The 13,852-nt window shown below is 34.8% G+C and overlaps 2 protein-coding genes across 2 annotated transcripts in view; both read right to left on the bottom strand.

Annotated features, from left to right (window-relative positions):
- LOC149792088 (major facilitator superfamily domain-containing protein 6-like) overlaps positions 1-5,030 on the bottom strand; it is a 43,692-nt gene extending 38,662 nt beyond the window's left edge. The window contains exon 1 of the mRNA XM_089970599.1: positions 1,704-5,030. The gene's annotated coding sequence lies outside the window, so the exon portion shown is untranslated. The remainder of the gene's footprint in view (positions 1-1,703) is intronic.
- LOC149792087 (major facilitator superfamily domain-containing protein 6-like) overlaps positions 1-13,852 on the bottom strand; it is a 32,941-nt gene that overhangs the window by 5,144 nt on the left and 13,945 nt on the right. The window contains exon 2 of the mRNA XM_089970601.1: positions 5,052-5,898. Coding sequence (XP_089826727.1) covers positions 5,052-5,836 — 785 coding nt within the window. The 5' untranslated portion in view covers positions 5,837-5,898. The remainder of the gene's footprint in view (positions 1-5,051; positions 5,899-13,852) is intronic.

Below are 13,852 nucleotides of genomic sequence, written 5' to 3'. Positions count from 1 at the left end.
CAAAAATACAAAACAGAGTATGCAAATAATCTTGAATCTAAAATTAAGAAAGTACACGAGTTTGCAAGAAAAAGAATGAATTTGTCTAGCAAATGTATGAAAAGAAACTATGACACAAAGATAAATTTTAATAAGTATAAAGAAGGTGATGCTGTTTGGTATTACAATCCAATCAGAAAAATCGGGTTAAGCCAAAAATTACAAAGACCCTGGAAAGGTCCTTATCAAATCCTGAATAAAATTAATGATGTATTGTATAGAATAAAAGGAGGGCCCAAACAAAAACCGAAAGTGGTCCACCATGACAAATTAAGGCTATATGAAGGTGTGAACTTACCTCACTGGTTTACCAAACTATTATAATAATAATAATAAAAATAAAAAATTATATATATAAAAAAAAAAAAAAAAAAATTATCTGAATTGTTCCAAAAGAGAAGATTTGGAGAAGATTAATTGAAACTGATTTATGAATTAATGATTGAGGTATAATGTTTCCCATAAAGAGAACATTGCTTTGAAAATGATGACATGAAAACAGATATTGTAATGAAAATGAATCAGATACTCGAGTCGGGAGATTGTTTATGAAACTGATGAATGACAACAGTTGAAAACATGAAAACTGGTTCCTGTCTTGAAGTTCTTCCTGAACTGTGCAGTGTGGACATTCATCAAGAATTTCTCCTCTAAAAGTGACATTCAAAACTTATCGGAAGGACAGCAATGGATTCATGGATTGTGTAACTTCAAGTGGATACAAGTGATTGAAGAACTATGAACTTCTGGAATCAGTGTAACTTTACATAGAACTGTTATTTATTAAGATATAATATTGGCAGTAATTATTACAGAATGATTATATTGATGTGTTATTGAGATTTTTCATGTAGGTAAGCATGAAATATTGTATCTATAATATATGTAAAGCATATATTGAATGATTTCAGTATAAGCATAAAACGTGTCCCTAAAAATGTATATAAATACATTTCACACTATTGTTGGTATAGGTATTTCATTAAAAAAAAAAGAAATTTTTTTTACATGTGTAGAATATACTGTAAGTGACAATATGCAATATATAATTGTGTATTTTTTTTATGAACATTAATTTCCCATTTGTTATAATGCACACTGAAGATAAAGGTGCATGTCATCCAAACTAGTGAAACTTGTGCTAAAATTCCAAGTTCTTTTAACTTATAACATTTGAAACCAATGTTTGGATATGTCAGAGAGAGAGAGAGAGAGAGAGAGAGAGATTATTGCCATGCACAAGGCACAGAATATTCAACAGTGTTTTCACCTATTGTATTTTGTTTGTTTAATGTTAAGCTGTAAAATATTGTGTAATGTAATATATAAATTAAACATCATTAGACTTAAAACCAGAATTAACTGATACTGAAAGAAATCTTGTAATTGTTTACAAAATGAACTTGGGTAACGTGTATTTCGGCCTTAACTCACCCTATTTCCAAAAACTTGCTTTCTTGTGATCGCTGAATTGGGGACCAATTCTTAGAAGGTGGGGGTAGTGCTATGCCGCTACTTCATGTACCTTCGAATCCGCCGATTTTACCCAGAACACGTTCTTGTAGTCGAGCGTACCCATTTTGAGATGTCCTCTCGTACATAACAATGCTCGTTACCCGTTCGCGTATTTTGTACAACAATACAAGATTTTAAAATTAAATTACCTGCACAACATTCGAAGATGAGAATAATATATTCGGACAGGTTTGTCATGACTGATTATATTGTCTAATACTAGGTTAAATTCGAAGGATTAAAACACCGAGTTGTGTGTATTACTGTCGTGCGGTCATGTTCCGTCAGCATGGTCGATTTGGATTGGCCGATCGATTGCAATACCCACCAATCAATGCTTTAGAAATCCTACCCGTCATTAAATATTCATTTATGCAAATATGCAAATGACTTTGTTGAAACGATGGTTTTCATTGGACATTGTGGTTTATAGAAAATAACATTGACGTTGAGACTTGTGCTGCTGGAAATTTAGTATTATGTTATCAGACCGGTTGTGTATATACTTGAACCGTTACTAATAATGCATTGTACGTTTCATTTCAGCGCTGGTAATTACATTTTATTTTGTTTATTGTTACAATTTTTTAAGTTCTATTTGAAATTAGACCGCCATTGGTGGCGTTATCAATTTTTGTGGATTGGTTGAATTGCAAGGTTATTTCGCTAGTAGTTTTATTTTTATTATTATTATGATTTATTATTATTATTATTATTATTATTATTGTTGTTATTATAACCGTATCTATGAATTCTTTGTACGTTTATATTTTTTAATAGACACGTTTTTAAATTAGAACTGAAATTAAACGAAACAGTACGCCTCATACCCATTTATGACCGTTATCAGTTTTCGTGTTTTAGTAATAAGATCGCATTATTTTGTCTACACGGCAGTACTCGTATTAGTATGTATACTGACAGCGTTACTAAGAAATAATTTACATTTTATTTGGGTACTGGCAATTACATTTCTTTCCGATTAAAACACTTCTAAGTTTATTACCCTTATTAATTTTCGAGGACTGGTAAAAAAAAAAATCTTTAAAAAACCCACAGGGGCTCGTATCGTTGTTTACAATGGACCTGTCATGCATGTGCTATATTGTAGTTATTATATAGTACATTAGTCCGAGTTTCCTCTGACCCTTGCCTCCCCATTTTAGATATTTCGACAACATAAATATCGTATAAGTACATGTATGACAGGTCAGTTGTAAGTAACGATACGAGCCCCTGTGGAAAAACCAATATGTTGTGGCCTAGCTTCCGACGATACTGGTTCTGTGGTATCTCGATATTTTTTACCTTTTCGGTATTTATTTTATCTATTGCACCACATATTATGTACTTATATGTACCACATGACCATAGGTTACTAGTTCTAAATCACCAGTTTATTTTGGGAAAATGTCAGGATTGCTGACACGTACACTATTTGATAAATAAACCCATGAATACTACTGTTTCAAAATAATATCCTTAACCTATGTTTTCAGATAGAATCAATATCTTCTTAAAATTTCTATCACTTTAACAAAATGTGTAGCCAGTTTGTTGTCTGATAATGTTATAGAAGAGTTAGATCATATGATTACTGTGATGGTCAATGACTAGGAAATCGAATCTTTGTTAGCAAATAAGAATCAAAATGTGAAGAATGTTAATGTCGTTTTTTTGGTGGCTTTTGCATTTAACAGGTGTTGACTTGAAAGTTGCATTATACACAATTTATTACTTTTCATTGGAACACCGGTTGTTGTTCAAACAGTCTTAGGTTGATATTTACTTTCATCCTCATATTGATTGTTCATTCTCAGCAACAATCACAGAGCAACTCTAGTCATTGTGGGTGGTTATTTACAAATGCATTTCTTTAATTCTTTCTTATAAGTTTCTCTTGCTGTAGGGCACAGGTGGCATAATGAGTACCATAGAAGTAGCATCCATTTTTCAAATTGATTACACTTTGTGCAACACAATGATACATTAAATTTCCAACATTAATACAAGTATATGCCATTATCAGATTATATTTTTTGTTGCTGGTCTTACTGCAATATCAGAGTAACTCCCCTTTCACAACTAGGACTTTACATAACGTCTGTTTATTGTTTGTTTCCCACAGCCATCTGATTTATAGTGGAAAATAAATTCATTTTAATACAAATGACAACAACAGACTTAAATTATATCTTGAGGGTCATTGTTTTTATTAACTTACTTGCTGATTGCAGACTTTATGACCTGAAATATCATAGCACTCATGTATAGTAGACAACAGAAAATCAAAACAAAAGGAAACAAATAATTCGAATTTTAATCATTTTAAATCAAAAACTGAATTGACTGAGTCTCATAAATTTTGTGACATAACTACACAAGTTTTAAGACCCTTTTTGGTCTACTTAAATGATAAATATACATTATACAGCTTCATCACTCAAATGTATGTTACCGTAGTAGTTGTAAAGACTTTGCTGGGTCTATATACTGGTCCATATCTTCCCATATCCTATACGTACCAAAATCCATCCAAAAATCTCCTAAAACAGACGTTTTACAACCTTTATGGTAATCATATTGATATTTTACAGTCAGCTGATCATTAACATCAGAAGTCTGTTCAGCGGATGCATTAAGTTGAATGATAACTTTGTCAGTGCATATCCATATCTGGTGACAATAACAATCAGTACAGTTCGAGTTTTACGAATAACATGTCCATATCAACGTACATTTGCCTGTATATTACAGTATGTGTTTTAGATTTTTAACATAGCTTTAAAACAATTTAAGTCATATCACTATAATGTCTGCAGTGGCAGCTTAATATTTGGACTTTATTACGGTCCATTCCCAGTAGTTATTGTAAATATATTATCATTATTTTGCAATGACATTATCACCACTAAGTTCCTGACTCACTCAAAGACATATTTCTCTCTTTTGTAACCTACTTTGTACAAGTTTAATCAATTGTGACAATAATTGGTATGGAATGGAGTGTTCCGTCTAAGGATTAGAAAGTATTTATATGGAACAAAGATTTGATAAGGCAGAGTTTCCTTTGGAAAGGTGTCTGTTTCCATAGCTCCATGTGACTTTTGAAATATGTATATGTAGCTTATAAATACGTAAATATATAAGTAAATAACCTACCATTTGAGGTGAAATATCATTAAATGAATCGGTAAACCACTTAAGAAAACTGCAAGGTAATAGACCTCACTCTTGTATAAAAATAAACCGCATTGCGTAATTTTTGAAAGATTTTCTGTCGAATTTATGAGTGTCTGCTACACAAGCTTCCTTGTAAAGTAATTTTAACTCCTCTAACCTCCCAAAATAAGTACAGTAAATTATTGCTAATGTATGCTATAAGTATGTTTATATGTTAACTTTGGGGTTTTTTATTATTGGGGGTGGGTGGGTGCAGACGCTCTTGTGATTGCCCTAAGACACATACTTTATTTTTAGTCAATTCTATTACTTACAATAAACCCAGGGACAATGATCCATACGCACGCTGGTATCCGTACTTATCAATCCCTTCGTCTCCTAATTCTCCAACGATGGCTGAATCTGCAAGGGGTTCACATGGTGCTTGCAGAAATTCCCCAACAAGGACCAGCACAAGAATAGTAATATATACACGGTTCACGTCATCTTGGTCAAACATCCAGCCTCTGTCCTGCTGTAAACTCTCAGCTGGCGTCACATCTGGGCGAAGCCGAAGTACACGCGCAAGATAGGATCCTGAGTGTGGTGGAGAAGGGGTGGTTATTTGAGCTGAATCATTAGCACGCACACTGTTGTTGCCTAGCAACTCGTTCACAAGGGGACAGTTTATGTCTGTCTTTGATGGTGGTGGAACGAATCCCACGGACGTGTATGAAACTAGCCATACAAATGTACTACCTATTAATATAACCCTACTTATTCTGAATCGGTCAGCTAAGAAACCCCCTAAGGGTCCACTAAAGAATCTTACCAGAGGGCGCACACCGGAAATGATCCCAATTTCTTTGGGGCTGAAACCAAGTTGTTGGTAATAAACAGAAAAGAAAGGAAACATAGCTCCAACGGCACCAAGGAAGAAGAAAAAGAAACATTTAAATTTGATAAGGGATGGCTCGATCCTAAAATATTTCTTATCTATCCAACAAAACGTGGTACTTTGTTTCTTAGTTAGTTGGTCCTTTTCCTTTGCCTTAGTCTTTAAGTTTGATTCAGTTGAAAGACCTTTTTCTTCGTGAACCGTTAATTCTATATCCATCATTAATATGTTTGAAGTCCGTACGCTTTGAACAGGGCAATGTCTTCAGTCAAGTGTCCTTTGGCCTGGAAGATAGAATACATCAGCACTGAAGGACTTAAAAGAACACAACACACATATACATCAGCTTTCTTTAAGTTAAGAACCGTTTTTAGTTAGTAACACGTTTGTATAATCTCATACGATAACACAATTTTGGAAATGTTCAATTGAACAAAAAAGTGGTTTCACTGCTCGTGTGTCGCTGAATGTAATTGTCAAAGACATTACAAGTAATGATATATTTATAAACCAAACGTTGTGTGTAGTTTTGGCTTATAATGATTCTTATTTTCATTAATGCAAGCGAAATCGGTTGCAAGTTCTCACAAGACTAGAAATACATCTGACATGCATACAATACATATAATAATATATTTGCGGTTTATATGTATTTTAGTACATTTGTGTAACGTTTTCAAAGTTATGTTTCTTTTTTATCGTGTGTTTTTAGCTTATGGATTACATTGTAAGTAATGTAATTGCACAATAGAAGGCATGATCCATACAGTGCTAACACTATACAGTAAGAGAAGAAGAAGAAAACCAATAAGAGTAAAAGCATGTTTTAGCGAATCCCCAAAGTGATATTCTCATTTAGTCTGTTAAAAATAGGTATGCTTTTTTTTACAAAGCCGAAAGGATACAAATACAACTATTAAAATGTCCGTCGCATGTGAGCTTTTAACTGTCTCAGTCACAAGCCTGTTCATAGTTTGACTTCTCAGTCAGGAGTCCATTTGCAGTTTACCGTCTGAATCAGGAGTCCATTAGCAATTTACTGTCTCAGTCATGAGCCCATTAGCACCGTATCAATCAGGAGTCCATTAGCAGCTGACAGTCTCGTTCAGAGGACCATTAACTGTTTAACATCTCTTTCAGGGGTCCGATGTTTGTTTTTTGTATGATTCACGAGTTCATTAGCACTTTCCTGAATCAGTAGTCCATTTGCAGTTTAATATCTCTTTCAGGAGTCCATTAGCAGTTTAACGTCTTATTTAGGAGTTTATTTATAGATTACCGTCTCACTCAGGAGTCCATCCGCAGTGTATCATCTCTTCTGAGTATATTAGAAGTTTACCGTCACAGTCATGAGCCCATTAGTAGATTACAGTCTCAGTCATAAGTCCGTTTGCTGTTTACCATCTCTTTCAGGAGTCTATTAGCAGTTTACCGTCTCATTCAAGTCTGTTTGCAGTTTACTGTCTCAGTCAGGAGTCCATTAGCAACGTATGGTCTCAGCCATTAGTCCATCAGCAGTTCACGATCTCGTTCAGGAGTTCATTAGCATTTACCGTCTCAGTCGGGAGTCCATTTGCTAAGAATTTACTCTCATTCTCAAATCATACTTCATGAATAATTGGTGGGGAAAATGAAGACAACGACAAGTACAATGCATGCTATAACAAAAACTACTACTACTACTACTACTACTACTACTGCTACTACTACTATTACTACTACTACTACTACTACTAATAATAATAATAACAATAATAGTAAGATTAAACAGGAGAAAGTATTTGTATTATTGTGACAATTGTTATCATCATAATCATTAATATTTTATTATTATCATTATTATTATTATCATTATTGTTGTTGTTGTTGATTAGCAGATGTAATACAGATATGTGATGGAAAAGTACAATAGAGTGAAAAAGAAAAAAATAATCATTCAAATTATGCTGTATACAAGAATTGCGAACCAAATCAAAACATTTCCGAAAAGTAATTTTTAACCACAAGTGTTGTTAAAGCAGTGTTTCCTATTTGCACCTTGTTAAAAGGAATGATTATATTGCGTAGTCACGATACTGTTGAAACATAAAAACTGAAATTAGACTCTAATTAGAATATACTCAGTTTATAGACTGTGAAACTATGTTAATACGTGGGGCAATTAATACGCATTATTTCACCTATGTTCAATTTTATTTGGTCAAGAGACGACGAAGATCTTTGGAAACCAGATGTTGTTCTAGCTATTGATGTTGTTGTTGATACAGAATCTAGGTTTTTCAATAATGATTAGCAAAAGAAATCCGCTGCTTATGCTCAAACCAAATTATATGATTTTGTTAAATTTTGTTTGTTATATTATATACATTTATAGTAGATACATTAAATTGTTGGTATTAACATTCCATAGAATCGTTTACGTTAATTTGACTTTTAACATTTTTAAAAGAATATATTTAGTTTTACCATTAGCATCACCCTAGGATCCTTTAAAAAAAGCTGATTTCACATCTCGTCTAAGAAGAGATAATGTATTAGAAAGTCTCTCTGTGTCAAATTGAATCTTATTTCGAAATAAGTTTGCACAAACAGTCGAATGAATATAGATTGGAAAAGCCAAAATGATTTTATTTTCATAAATTAACCTCTAATGCGCATCTGATATAACGGATTAGAACGGATTAGAAGTGATTCGAAGAGATTAGAACGGATAGATTAATAGTTACATCTACATCTTATCGGTAAAGAATTCTATTCATAGTAAGATTTTCTTCACAATTTGTATGCATTGTTAAAAGAAATACTTACACAGATCGATATTGTTACTTGTAATTTCCACTACTTCTTGAGTGATCTATTTTTTAACAGGCAGTTCGCCTGTATGTACGTTAACCCTACAAGCCGCGTGGCTACGAAAATGGACTTTATCAATATTAGTTGGGACACATTTTATTGAATTATGTCGTGTTTATACGCTTTGGCTGAGCAAATCTCAGCTAAATGAGATGATGTTCCATGAGCCAAAACAGAGAGAGAGAGAGAGAAAGAGAGAGAATTACACATATACACCGAACAAAACAGACAGTACTATACCTAGAGTCTAAAGGAGAATGATTGATAACTCTAGGCAGGATTAATATTTAATACAAATAATAATATCATACTGGTTAGAGAATTTTTAATTCTTACTCTACGAAGATCCGAAGCCAGGTCCGCAGGTAAACTGCACCCATGGCCTTGCCTGCACGCACCAGATCATATTCCATCCCGACTAAGCACACATGATCAAAAAGTACTGCTAATGAGTTGGTCTTATATGCACTCGTGCGTAGCAGACACTCGCATTGCGACCTAGTAATTATTTCTCATCTATATATTGGTAAAATTTCTTTCAAGTAGCCCCCTGGCGAAAGGTCTAACCTAATTACTCTAACCTTACTTTACATTCACAATGAAGAACAATATCATACAATGGAACTGTCGAGGACTTAAAACCAACTACAATTATATTATTTTGCTTTTAAATGAACATGATCTTGCAATATTATGCTTGAAAGAAACATTCATGAAAGATACAGACGACATCACATTTAAAATTACTCCCTTTTTAACACCTACTCTAAAAATGTTGACAAGGCCTCAGGAGGAGTTTCTGTTGTTGTGAGCAAATAGGGCCTCTCATAGCGTCATCCCTTTAGACACAAATTTACAAGTCATTGTTGTAAGCGTCACACTACATCAAGTGATCACCTTTTGTTCCATTTATATATCACAAAACACCAAACTACTACCGAACGAATTAGACGATCTTGTTCAGCAACTGCCCGCTCCTTTGTTCTACTCGAGGATTTTAATGCCCATAACATTTTATGGGGATCAGATAACACACGTGACGGAGGCCTAAAAGTAGAAGACTTCATTTCTAGACATGATTTGTGTCTATATAACACCAGATCTCCGACGTATTTACACCCAGGAACGGGTACATACACGTACATCGATTTGACAATTTTTCTCCTTCGTTGCTTTTAAACTATGATTGGAAGGTCACAAATGACCTTCACCGTATTGATCGCTTTCCAGTCTCCCTTAAGAATGTTTACTGTACAAATGATAAAGCAATTCCACAATGGAATTTAAAAAAGGCCGACTGTGCCTTGTTTGAAACCCTTGTCAAACTAGGCTTAACAAGGATACAGTTTTAAACGTTAATGACCCTATTCAGCAGTTTACTTCTATTTTAATCGAGATTGCAGAAGAATACATTTCACCTAACTCTAAAACAACCCAACAATGTTGGTTAAGTAAAGAATGTAAAGAGGCCATTAGACAACGCCGAGAAGCACTGGGAAAATTTAATAATCGTCCGACGCCCGAAAATTTAAATAAGTACCGTATTATCCGGGCTAAAGCTCGCCGCACCAGCATAGAAAGAAAAAAAAAAAAAAACAGAGTGTCATGGAAAAATACGTTTCCTCTTCAAACTTTTGTTCCTCTATTAATAAGGTATCTGACATAATCCGCAAAATAAATGAAACGAGGAACCAATTCTTGCCGACATTTTAAGTTAAACAATAAAAATGTCAACTCCAAGCATGATATAGCAAATATACTTATAGTTTCTCTAAAAAGTCCTCATCGTCTAATTATTCAGAAACCTTACGAAGATTAAAAAGTCAAAAAGAAGAGGCGCGGTTGAAATTCACATCTAATTACTCAGAACGTTACAGTCAACCGTTTTTATGATTGGAACTACCGGAAGCTTTGAACAAGACCCATGATACATCCGCTGGGCCTGACGAAATGCATTAACAGTTTGTGAAACACCTACCAGAATCATCACTAGCAGCTCTTCTGGAAATCTTCAATGATTTATGGATTTCTGGTAATGTACCAAACGTTTGGAAAGAAGCAACAGTATTACTAATTCCTAAACCAGGTAAAGATAGTACAGATCCTACCAATTATCGGCTCCTTGTACTGACAAGCTGTGTGTACAAAACAAATGGACGAATGATCAGTTCTTGGCTTGTATGGTACTTGGAAACAAACAATTTAATATCGCCTTTTCAAAGTGGGTTTCCATATGGCTGTAGTTCCAATAATCTCCTGGTAAGACTGATAACATTTATTCGCGACGCTTTTATTAAAAAAGGAACATTTAGTAGCGGTTTTCTTTGATTTAGAAAAGGCATATGACACGACATGGATGATGAATGACCTGCACGATCTGGGTCAAAAAGGCTGTCTGTCATTTTTTATATCAAACTTTCTCTCAAACAGGGAATTCATGGTACGAGTGGGCTCTACCCTGTTAGATTTGCACGAGCGATAGATGGGTGTGCGCTAGGGCAGTATTTTATCTGTAACGTTTTCAACATCATTCAAGATTAATAGCATCGCCAGGTGCTTGGCTCCCGGTGTGGATTGTTACGTTGATGATTTCTTTATATGTTATCGATCAGAGCACATGCATACAATTGAAAGACAAGTACAATAAAATATAAACAAGATTCAAAAGACACCGTGACGAGACAAACTCATGCTGGACGGAACACCTATACCAGTTGTTCAGGAAACAAAGTTTCTAGGTATTATCTTTGTCAGGAAACTGACCTTCATTAAACACATAAAGAACTTGAAAGCTAAATTCTGAAAATCTCTAGATCTACTTAAAGTAGTAGAGCACACTGACTTGGGTACTGATAGAAAAATATTCCTCATTTTATATAGAACGTTTATTCGTTTAAAATTTGACTATGATTGCATTGTGTATGGTCATAATTGAAGATGCTTGACCAGATTCATCAAGGGATTCGCTCTGTGAGCAGTTAGGACATATTCATGTGAAAGCCTTCTCGATGAAGTGAACGAGCCACCTTTATTACATCGTAGAGAAATGCCTGTCAAACAGCATGCCCTCAAGTTTAGATCAAACCCTCTGAACCCTGCTTTTTTGGCTGTTTTCAATCCAAATAGAAAACATTGCACATAAAAATCCAAGTGCCATGCATACCTTTGGCATCAGAATATCAGCCAGCCTTGACATTATAAAAATTGATCTTGTTAAAATTCAGAAAACATGCAGTTCGAAACACCTTCATGGCTACTCGAGCAACCAAACATACATTTTACGCTACCCGATGGAAAAAAGTCTGAGACTAACTGTTCTGTCTTCCATAACTCTTATCACGAACTCCTTGCCGAATTTAATAACTACATATACAAGAATTTACAATTTTGGATCAAAGGATGAGGAAAAGGCTGCTGCAGCCTTCGTTAGTGGAAAACACACAACAAAAGTTTGCTTACTATATGGTTCATCGAATTTTTTAGCCGAAATCAGAGCAATAGACTTTGCTCTACAATATATCGAAAGCAAATGTATTTTAAACTGCATCATTTTATCCGATTCACTATCAGTACTTCAGTCACTACATCTAAATCTTCGTTGATACACGCCATTTACATTGCCCTTTGATCGGGAAGCTTTCTATATTATCCTAACTATCACATCGTTTTGCTTTTAACTGCTTGATTTTATTATCGCTGGTCGATAAGAAACCTTTTATCAACTGTTGTTAATGTTACGTATAACCTTTTATATAGCGCCAAATAGCCTAACAGTGCTGGTGCGCCGTAAAACTTCAATAAATCAATCAATATTTCAAGCCAACCATGATTCAAACAGCAGCAGGGAAGTTCTACAGACCAGACGGTTCCGCCAAAATAAAGCCTCCTACGAGAACTTTCTCCGTAGAAGCCTCAGATTTCAAAAATAAACCTTCCTACGAAAATTAATTTGCGTAAATTCGTCCCCGAGTGCAATTTTTGTGAGCAAATTCAATGATTCTGGACAAGGAAAAAACATAACTTTTCGGGGGGGGGGGAATTTATTCTGGTGTCGTGGGGTTTGTCAAAGTTGGGCTGCGGATCTTAATTTTACCTCGCATTAAAACAATATACTTGAAAATAATATGAGTCCGAAAGCTAGTACAGTTGGAGAACCTCATTCTGCCAGATTAGCGCGAGAAGAATTAGCGGCAGTGAAGAAACTTATCCCGACAAAACAATTATTTAAGAAAAAAGTTCGTGATTACGAAGACGCGCAATATGGAATTACCGAGATATCGTCGAAATGGCTGAAGCCGGTCACTGGAACAATCGAGCAAGTCGCATACGGTGAAACAAAGAAAAAAGAGGAACTTAAGAAGCTCGGGCTTATTCCTATGACAAAAGATATTGAGGAACACACTCGGTTAGTACCAGAACAGCTGGGTCAAATTCGTAAAGAACAAGCAGATGCACGGGCAAGAGCAAGGGAGCGGCAGGAAAAATTTCAAGAAGAATTACGGCGTGCACGGGAACAAAGAGAGGCAGAAGAGCAACAAGAACAACTGCAAATAGAAGAAGAAGCAGAAGAAGCAGAAGAAGTAGAAGAAGAAGAAGAAAAGAAGGAAGGAAAAGATAAGAAAAAACCTCAAGAAAAAATAAAAGTTTTATTTAATGATAGTGGTTGGGCTTCGATGTTAAAACAATTTGATAAATTTGGTAATAATCTAAACGCGTTTGGCGCGTACGCGGAAGATTCTTTCGATAGTAGGTCGAGTTTTTTAACAAAATACGGATTAGGAAAAATTAAAACGCGAAATTCTTGGATTAGGTTATTATTTCGAGCTAAATTTGATTTGGAACGGATACAACCAACTAATCCGTTTTTCCCTATATATTGGCAAGCCTCACGGGATAGATATTTGAGTAAAATGAGCACACCTGGATTAAAGAAAAGATCCAGAATTGTGATAACACCAGAGGAACCAAAAGAAGTATCAATAGAGAAACCAAGGGAAATATCAATAGAGGGATCCTATCCTTTTGCTCTTTTTACAGGTGATGCGGTTAGTTATTTAAATAAATCGGAAGATAATTTGATCAACGCTGCCAAATTTGGTTTCGATGATAGAGCCGAATTTTTGATTGATGAAGGATTTGCCGATAAATATACTAAGGAGGAATGGCCCATTGCGGTATATTTTGCCTCAAAGAAAAAAATTGTCAATTTAAATGACCCGGGTTACCAAGATTTTATTAGAAAAATAATACAAAAAGAAGAAAAATCAGAGACAATAAGCCCGGTATCAGAGGCAAAAAGAACGGTATCAGATGTAGGAACGGAATATTCTCCCCCCCCCCCCCCGGTACTAAGTACTTATGGTACTGAGGAAATGCTTCGCGAAG

This window comes from Sinohyriopsis cumingii, chromosome 9 (genome assembly GCF_028554795.1).
Source record: "Sinohyriopsis cumingii isolate HCF-2022 chromosome 9, ASM2855479v2, whole genome shotgun sequence".
NCBI classification, from domain to species: Eukaryota; Metazoa; Mollusca; class Bivalvia; order Unionida; family Unionidae; genus Sinohyriopsis; species Sinohyriopsis cumingii.
This window is presented reverse-complemented; position numbering and strand designations above follow the sequence as displayed.